We start from the raw sequence: 9643 nt of genomic DNA, 5'->3' as shown, positions 1-9643 counted from the left end.
ATCAGAACATTGTGACAGCTGGGGTGAATCAGAAACATTGTGGAACAGCTGGGGTGGAATCAGAACATTGTGAACAGCTGGGGTTGAATCAGAACATTGTGGACAGCTGGGGGTGAATCAGAACATTGTGACAGCTGGGGTGAATCAGAACATTGTGGATACATTGTGACAGCTGGGGGTGAATCAGAACATTGTGACAGCTGGGGGTGAATCAGAACATTGGAACATGTGGACAGCTGGGGGTGAATCAGAACATATGTGACAGCTGGGGGTGAATCGATACATTGTGACAGCTGGGGTGAATCAGAACATTGTGGGAACATTGTGACAGCGGGGGTGAAATCAGAACATTGTGACAGCTGGGGGTGAATCAGAACATTGTGACAGCTGGGGGTGAATCAGAACATTGTGGGATACATTGTGACAGCTGGGGGTGAATCAGAACATTGTGACAGCTGGGGGTGAACAGAACATTGTGGATGACAGCTGGGGTGAATCAGAACATTGTGGATACATTGTGACAGCTGGGGGTGAATCAGAACATTTGTGACAGCTGGGGTGAATCAAAACATTGTGACAGCTGGGGGTGAATCAGAACTTGTGGAACATTGTGACAGCTGGGGGTGAATCAGAACATTGTGACAGCTGGGGGTGAATCAGAACATTGTGACAGCTGGGGGTGAATCAGAACATTGTGACAGGCTGGGGGTGAATCAGAACATTGTGGATACATTGTGACAGCTGGGGTGAATCAGAACATTGTGGATACATTGTGACAGCTGGGGGTGAATCAGAACATGTGGGAACATTGTGACAGCTGGGGGTGAATCAGAACATTGTGACAGCTGGGGGTGAATCAGAACATTGTGACAGCTGGGGGTGAATCAGGACATTGTGACAGCTGGGGGTGAATCAGAACATTGTGACAGCTGGGGGTGAATCAGAAATTGTGGAACATTGTGACAGCTGGGGGTGAATCAGAACATTGTGACAGCTGGGGGTGAATCAGAACATTGTGACAGCTGGGGGTGAAATCAGAACATTGTGACAGCTGGGGGTGAATCAGAACATTGTGACAGCTGGGGGTGAATCAGAACATGTGGGTACATTGTGACAGCTGGGGGTGGAATCAGAACATTGTGACAGCTGGGGGTGAATCAGAACATTGTGACCGCTGGGGGTGAATCAGAACATTGTGACAGCTGGGTGAATCAGAACATTGTGAACAGCTGGGGGTGAATCAGAACATTGTGGACAGCTGGGGGTGAATCAGAACATTGTGACAAGCTGGGGGTGAATCAGAACATTGTGACAGCTGGGGGTGAATCAGAACATTGTGACAGCTGGGGGTGAATCAGAACATTGTGACAGCTGGGGGTGAATCAGAACATTGTGGACAGCTGGGGTGAATCAGAACATGTGGACAGCTGGGGGTGAATCAGAACATTGTGACAGCTGGGGTGAATCAGAACATTGTGACAGCTGGGGGTGAATCAGAACATTGTGAACGCTGGGGGTGAATCAGAACATTGTGAACGCTGGGGGTGAATCAGAACATTGTGACAGCTGGGTGAATCAGAACATTGTGACAGCTGGGTGAATCAGAACATTGTGGGAACATTGTGGACAGCTGGGGGTGAATCAGAACATTGTGACAGCTGGGGGTGAATCAGAACATTGTGGGAACATTGTGACAGCTGGGGGTGAATCAGAACATTGTGGATACATTGTGACAGCTGGGGGTGAATCAGAACATTGTGACAGCTGGGGGTGAATCAGAACATTGTGGACAGCTGGGGGTGAATCAGAAACATTGTGGAACATTGTGACAAGCTGGGGGTGAATCAGAACATTGTGACAGCTGGGGGTGAATCAGACATTGTGACAGCTGGGGGTGAATCAGAACATTGTGACAGCTGGGGGTGAATCAGAACATTGTGACAGCTGGGGGTGAATCAGAACATTTGTGGGAACATTGTGACAAGCTGGGGGTGAATCAGAACATTGTGACAGCTGGGGGTGAATCAGAACATTTTGGATACATTGTGACAGCTGGGGGTGAATCAGAACATTGTGACAGCTGGGGGTGAATCAGAACATTGTGGATACATTGTGACAGCTGGGGGTGAATCAGAACATTGTGACAGCTGGGGGGTGAATCAGAACATTGTGAACGCTGGGGGTGAATCAGAACATTGAAAGGGATCTGTAACTAATGATGATGGTTAATCTCTCCCACTTAATGTGTTCCTTGAAAGATGCTCCTTGTTCTATAACTGGAATGTTTGTTTAAATAATCTACAGGTGTATCTAACCATTCTGTCTCTCTCTGTGTATCTCTGTCTGTCTCTGTCTGTCTCTGTCTGTCTCTGTCTGTCTCTGTCTGTCTCTGTCTGTCTGTCTGTCTGTCTGTCTGTCTGTCTGTCTGTCTGTCTGTCTGTCTGTCTGTCTCTCTCTCTCTCTGTCTTATCTTCTCCCAGTGTTAATGAGCTCTATGTGGATGACCCTGATAAGAACAGTGGTGGGAAGATTGATGTGAGTTTGAACATCAGTTTGCCAAACTTACACTGTGATTGTGAGTATATTATACATACATTCATATCCACTGTTATGTACTGTATTACTGTCTGAATGTACTATCTTTGTATAGGAGGTCATTTATAAATACCCACATACCATGTACACCTGTTGTATGACCCTGGGGTGGCAGCAGGTAAATGGGACGTGAGTCCACCCATGTGTTTTCATCTACATTTCAAGTTAAATTGAAATATTGCAATATTTTGTTCCAAATCAGGCCTATAATTTCTGCCCATATTGTGCAGCCTTTACGTGGCGGTGTGGAAATGATCTGAAATGAGATCAATGTCTGGTTGATGTTTGATTTGAATCGTATAAAACCACCAGAATGGAGAAATCCCCATGAATGTGTTGCCACCCTGAGGTCACGCACAACAAAACAAAAAAATACTAACTTGGATGAAATGTTGGAATCATGGAAATAGAATGATTCTATAGTTAGAATGTACTAGTGGGCACTTTGAATACAGTGTTGTTTGACATGACAACGAATGAAAAAGCCAGGGAGGCGTTCATAAAATTAGGAGTTAGAATACCAATCGGATCCCTATGGAATCCTTATTGTGACAGGGTAGGAACCAAAGGGTTGATCAGTGTTTTTCCAGGGGACYCTATAATCTTTCGCTACATTAAATGTTTTCTCTTACTTCAGGTAGTGATCATATTCATGCTTGACCTATTCCTCTCGGCTGTGGTAGATAGTGATTTAGGCCTACACCAGCACTGGTATCAGGCTATATAAAGGTGTCCACATACATTCACTACCGTTCAAAAGTTTGGGGTCAATTAGAAACGTCCTCGTTTTTAAAAGAAAAGCACTTTTTTTTTGTTGTTGTCCATTTTTACAATCATAGCCAAAATCATACACTAGTATTTTAGTCTCTTAACTAACATACTATTGGTTTTCTATCATGTTGCTCTGCACTGCCGCCGTCATGCTAACGAACACATCTACAAGGTTTTAGCCAATTCGTTCTGTGTCTGGCTTCCATTTTTATTATATAGCTCATGGAAATATCTTCTAATTAACCAGTGGTATTAGATTGCTCGATCTCATTATTAGAAAGTGTGTTTCTAATTATAACTAGTGCTGCTGTCTAAGAACCTATGTTTACCGTAAGCCTCACTACAATACCAACCATGGCTGCTGCACCCCCCCATCACAAAACAACAGAGAACATTGATATGGACCATCGCTTTTGATGGGAAATCAGACATGACTAGGAGACCGTCTCTGGAGGGACCAGGACTAGGAGACCGTCTCTGGAGGACCAAGGGACCGAACCGCTCTGAGGAGAAAACCAGGCACTAAGCAGAGACCGTTCTCTGGAGGGACCAGGACTAGGAGACCGTCTTCTGGAGAGACACAGGCACTAGGAGACCGTCTCTGGAGGGACCAGGACTAGGAGACCGTCTCTGGAGGACAATGACTAGGAGACCGTCTCTGGAGGGACAGTGACTAGGAGACCCGTCTCTGGCAGGGACCAAGACTAGGAGACCGTCTCTGGAGGGACAGATGACTAGGAGGACCGTCTCTGGAGGCGACAGATGACTAGGGACACGTCTCTGGAGGGACATGACTAGTAGAACCGTCTCTGGAGGACAGAATGACTAGGAGACCGTCTCTGGAGGGACGATGACTAGGAGACCGTCTCTGGAGGGACGATGACTAGGAGACCGCTCTGGAGGGACGCATGACTAGAGACGTCTCTGGAGGGACACAGGACTAGGGACCGTCTCTGGAGGGACAATGACTAGAGACCGTCCTGGAGGGACAATGTACTAGGAGGACCGTCTCTGGAGGGACGATGGACTAGGAGAACGTCTCTGGAGGACGCAGGACTGAGACCGTCTCTGGAGGGACCATGACTAGGAGACCGTCTCTGGAGGGAACATGATAGGAGACCGTCTCTGGAGGGACCAGGATAGGAGAACTCTCTGGAGGGACACTCCCACCGTTCAAATCCAAATGGACCCAAATTAAAAGTAGCGCATTATGGGCCCTTGGTCTAAAGTAGTGCACTATGGGCCCTGGTCTAAAGTAAGTTGCACTATGGGCCTGTCTAAAAGTAGTGCATATGGGCCGGTAAGTAGTGCACAGCCCTGGTCTAAAGTTCACATTGGGCCCTGTCTAAGTAGTGCCTATGGGCCCTGGTCTAAGAGTAGTGCTATTGGCCCTGGTCTAAAGTAGGACTATGGGCCTGGGTCTAAAGTAGTGCGCACTAATGGGCCCTGGTCTAAGTGATGCCTACTGGGCCCTGCGTCTAAAAGTAGGCTTACGGGCCCCGGTCTAAAGTTAGGCACTACGGGACTGTCTAAAGTAGTGCATACGGGCCCTGGTCTGTACAGGCTCAAGTAGGGCATTCGGGCCCTGGTCTAAGTAGGCACTATGGGGCCCTGGTCTGTAAAAGCTAGCATTCATGGCCCTGTCTAAAGTTAGCGGCCACTATGGCCCTGGACGATAAAGGTAGTGGGCACATATGGCCCTGGTCTAAAGTAGGGCACTATGGGCCCTGGTCTAAAGTAGGGCACTATGGGCCCTGGTCTAAAGTAGGGCACTATGGGCCCTGGTCTAAAGTAGGCCACTATGGGCCCTGGTCCAAAAGTAGTGCATTATGGGCCCTGGTCCAAAAGTAGTGCATTATGGGCCCTGGTCCAAAAGTAGGGCACTATGTAGGGAATAGGCTGTCAACCTGCCACAGTGTAGCCTCAGATCAGTGATGACGTTGTTGAGGTCACCGTAGGGCGTGTCCAGTGAGCCAGACCAGTACAGAGAGAGCAGAATCACTGGTTAGTCCCTCACCATGACACACATCACAAACTATGGGCTATGACAAACAAGAGATTATGGCCAAGACAGYGACGCGACCATCACGTGGCCAAGACAGCGACGCGACCATCACGTGGCCAAGACAGCGACGCGACCATCACGTGGCCAAGACAGCAACACAACCATCACGTGGCCAAGACAGCGACGCGACCATCACTACCTCATTGTACTGTATAATGACTACACACATAGTATACTACATCAATACTACCTCATTGTATTACATTAACAGTATGTTTCTCCTTCCACACATTTCTCCATGAAGTAATATGTTCTTCATCTTGAGTTATGAGAGATTTCGTCGCCACATGACTCACAGAGTAACATAGTTATTTTATGAATTTCAGTTCCATGATGAAATATGTCAGTTTCAACCCACTCAGAGAGGGTAGAGAGAGAGGGTAGAGAGAGAGAGAGAGAGAGAGGGGGAGGGTAGAGAGAGAGAGATAGAGGGAGGGTAGAGAGAGAGAGAGAGAGGGTAGAGAGAGAGAGAGAGCGAGAGAGGGAGGGAGGGTAGAGAGAGAGAGAGCGAGGGAGGGAGGGTAGAGAGAGAGGGAGGGGAGGGGAGAGGAGAGAGAGAGAGAGAAACTGTTTACTCAGTATTACATATTTCTTCAGTTATATGGTTCTTCCAGGGTCCCTCCCTCTCCCTCCCTGGAATGACCTTTACAGTCACTGTATTAACAAGCAAAGACTTGATCTTTGACTAGATGCAATAACACATGATGAATATAATTCCCCTCATCATTTTCCTCTGAGGGGCCTTACGTGGGAGAGAAAGAAAGAAAGGACATCCCCTCTTATTTTTGAACGTTGTGAAATATTAAGACTAAAAGTACAAGTACATGACTTGTTGTCCTCCAGCCTTCTGTCCATGTGTCTCTCTCTAATTTACATAATCCTCTACTTACTTAATGTGTATCAAAGGGCTGACTTTTTGTCCTCCAGCCTTGACCAATGTCTACCTATAAAAGGAAATGACATCATTCTCTCTAGCCTTCTTTAAATGTATATTTATAAATCTGAAAAGGGAGATGTGTATCTTTTCTCCAGGCTTCTAGTTTACCTACATCTCTACCCACCCTTACCTACATCTCTACGCACCGGCTGTACCTGGCGGGAGATGGCGCGGTGAGAACATGATCTACCTGGCACGGCCTTACGCGGGTAGCATCTCATACCAGGAGCTACAGCGACCTTGACCGGGTAATGCTTCTATGGCGAGCGGAGGCACCCTTACCAGCGGGTCATCTCTACGGACCCGCCTTACGCGGGGGTAATTCTTACCACCCTTATACAGTTCTACCTACACCTGACCGAGTCATCTCTACGGGCCCTCTTACCGTAGCATCTGCTACTCTTGCCCCCTTGACGTACATTCTCTACCCACGCTTTACCTAGACATGCTCTCGGTCCTGCCTTCCGTACATCTCTAGGCAGCTCCTTACGGGGTACATCGTCTAAGACCGACCCTTAGCGTACATCCTCTACCCCCTTACCGGAGGATGTACATCTCTAACCCACCTTACCTACAATCTCGTACCCACCCTTACTACATGTTACCTACGCCTTACCGTACATCTCTAGGCCGTCCACGGCTTCCCGTACATTCTACCCACCCTTTACCAGGTTATCGTACCGCGGATGCAGCGTTTACGGTCATCTTACCGCACCCGTTACCGGTACAATCTGCTACCCACGACCTTCCCTACATCTCTACCCGCCTTACCTACCATCTTCTACCCTACCTTAGATACATGCTCTACCTGCGGCACCCGTTACGTACATCTCTACGCACCCCTTACCTAGCTATCTCGTGAAACCCACGCTTACGGGTTTACATCTCTACCGGCAGCCTTACCTATATCTCTACCACTCCTTGCACCTATCCCTGCTGACCCACTCGCTGTCCCTTACTTGGGACGCTTGGGCTGTATTGCTTGTGGATAGCTGATGTGCGCGCTTTACCTGGTTGTCGTATCGTCAATTAGAGCAAGTGGATAGGTGGGCCCTGCATGTGGACGGACGCAGTCTCTCTCACTCACATTATATTTTAAGGTGGGCTTTTATTATCATGGGAACATATGTTAACGTTGCCAAAGCAAGTGAGTAGATATAACAGAAATGTGAAATAAACCATCTGAAATTACAGTAAACATTACAGGGAATAGAGACGTTTCTAATGTCATATTATGACTATATACACTGTTGTAACGATGTACAAAAGGGAAACATTTTAATAAAACTTAAATACTAGGTTGTATTTAAATGGTGTTTGTTCTTCACTGGTTGCCCTTGTTCTTGTGGCAACAGGTCAACATCTATCGCTGCTGTGGTTTTTAGCCTAATAGATGTGGGAGTTATCAAGATTGGATTTGTTTTAGAATTCTTTCTGGGGTCTGGGCGTAATCTCTCGGGAATTTAGACAAAAGTATGTGGACACCCCCTTCAAATCAGTGGATTCGGCTATTTCAGCAACACCCGTGTGGTGACAGGTGTAATAAAATCGAGCACACAGCCATGCAATCTCCATCAGACAAACCATTGCAGTAGATGGCCTTACTGAAGAGCGTCAGTGACTTTAACCTGGCATCCGGTCAGTGTTGTCAATTTCTGCCCTGCTAGAGCTTCCCCGGTAACTGTAAGTGATGTTTATTGGTGAAGTGGAAATGTCTAGGAGCAACAATGTCAAGACCACACAAGCGTAACAGAACGGACTGCAGAGTGCTGAAGCGCGTAGCCCGTAAAAACCATCTGTCGCTGGGCAGTCAAAACTTCCTCTTTTGCTGGACAAGAACTAGTTCGTCGGGGAGCTTCATGAAAGTGGGTTTCCACGGCAAGAGCAGCGCACATAAGCCTAAGATCACCATGCTCAATCAGCATCGGCTTGGAGTGGTGGTAAAGCTCTCCGCCATTGCGACTCTGGAGCAGTGGAAAGTGTTCTCTGTAGTGATGTGAATCACGCTTCACCATCTGGCAGTCCGACGGACGAATTCTGGGTTTGGGCGGATTGCTAGGAAAGACACTACTGACCCATATGCTAGTTGCCGGAAATGTAAAAGTTTGGTGGAGGAGGAATAATGGTCTGGGGCTGTTTTTCATGGTTCGGGCCCCTTAGTTCCAGTGAAGGGAAATCTTAGCGCTACAGCATACAATGGCTTTCTAAATGATTCTGTGCTTCCAACTTTGTGGCAACAGTTTGTGGAAGGCCCTTTCCTGTTTCAGCATGACAATGCCCCCGTGCACAAAGCGAGGTCCAGACAGGAATGGTTTKTCGGGATCAGTGTGAAAGCACACCGGGATGAAGAGTGGAGGCTGTTATAGCAGTAAAGGGGGGGGACCAACTCCATGTTAATGACCATGATTTTGGAATGAGATGCTCGACAAACAAGTGTCCACATACTTTTGGTAATGTAGTGTATATGTTGAAGAGGGTGGGGCTCAAGCTGCATCCCTGTCTCACCCCACGGCCCTGTGGAAATAAATGTTTTTGTTGCCTATTTTAACGACGTGATGTTGTTGTGATTTTAGAATGTTGTATGTCCCCCCCCAACTCCGCTTTCCATCAATTTGTATAGCAGACCCTCGTGCCAAATTGAGTAAAACACGTTTCTTAAATGAACATATTTAATAGTTGTGCCTAGGGGGAAGTATGGGGGAGGGAATGTTGTCACCTCCAGGYRKKTGTCCCCCTGTGTGCTGAGGCTGTCCGGTTCTGGCATKTAGGTCGCCACAGACTAGTACATGTCCCTGGGCCTGGAAATGATTGATTTCCCCCTCCAGGATGGAGAAGCTGTCTTCATTAAAGTATGGGGATTCTAGTGGGGGGATATAGGTAGCACACAGGAGGACATTWTTCTCTGTTRAGATCATTTCCTTTTGAAYTTCTTGCCAAATGTAAAATGTTCCTGTTTWGAYTAATTTAATAGAGTGAGTTAGGTCTGCTCTMYACCAGTTTAGSATACCCATACCCGGCYGGTACCCAACAGAAATGATCTGACTACCGTTGTCCTCTCTCTCTCCCCAGTGGTGGGTCTTGATATCCAGGACGAGATGGGTCGTCATGAGGTGGGGCACATAGACAACTCCATGAAGGTCCCTCTCAACCACGGATATGGCTGTCGCTTCGAGGGAGAGTTCACTATTAACCTTAACAACAGTAACGATCTGACCGCCGCACTTACACAGACCTCGTGATCCCCCACTACACGAGACGGTGTGACCCCGGCCCCC

The 9643-nt window shown here is 47.6% G+C and overlaps 1 protein-coding gene across 1 annotated transcript in view; it reads left to right on the top strand.

Moving 5' to 3' along the window:
- ergic1 (endoplasmic reticulum-golgi intermediate compartment 1) overlaps positions 1-9643 on the top strand; it is a gene marked incomplete at its 5' end in the record, with an annotated part of 23207 nt that overhangs the window by 9968 nt on the left and 3596 nt on the right. The window contains 2 exons of the mRNA XM_070441854.1: positions 2481-2575; positions 9438-9569. Coding sequence (XP_070297955.1) covers positions 2481-2575; positions 9438-9569 — 227 coding nt within the window. The remainder of the gene's footprint in view (positions 1-2480; positions 2576-9437; positions 9570-9643) is intronic.

The sequence above is a fragment of the Salvelinus sp. IW2-2015 genome, unplaced genomic scaffold, assembly GCF_002910315.2.
Source record: "Salvelinus sp. IW2-2015 unplaced genomic scaffold, ASM291031v2 Un_scaffold4978, whole genome shotgun sequence".
NCBI lineage: Eukaryota > Metazoa > Chordata > Actinopteri > Salmoniformes > Salmonidae > Salvelinus > Salvelinus sp. IW2-2015.
Note: the sequence above shows the minus strand (reverse complement) of the source record. Positions and strands in the feature narration are given on the sequence as shown.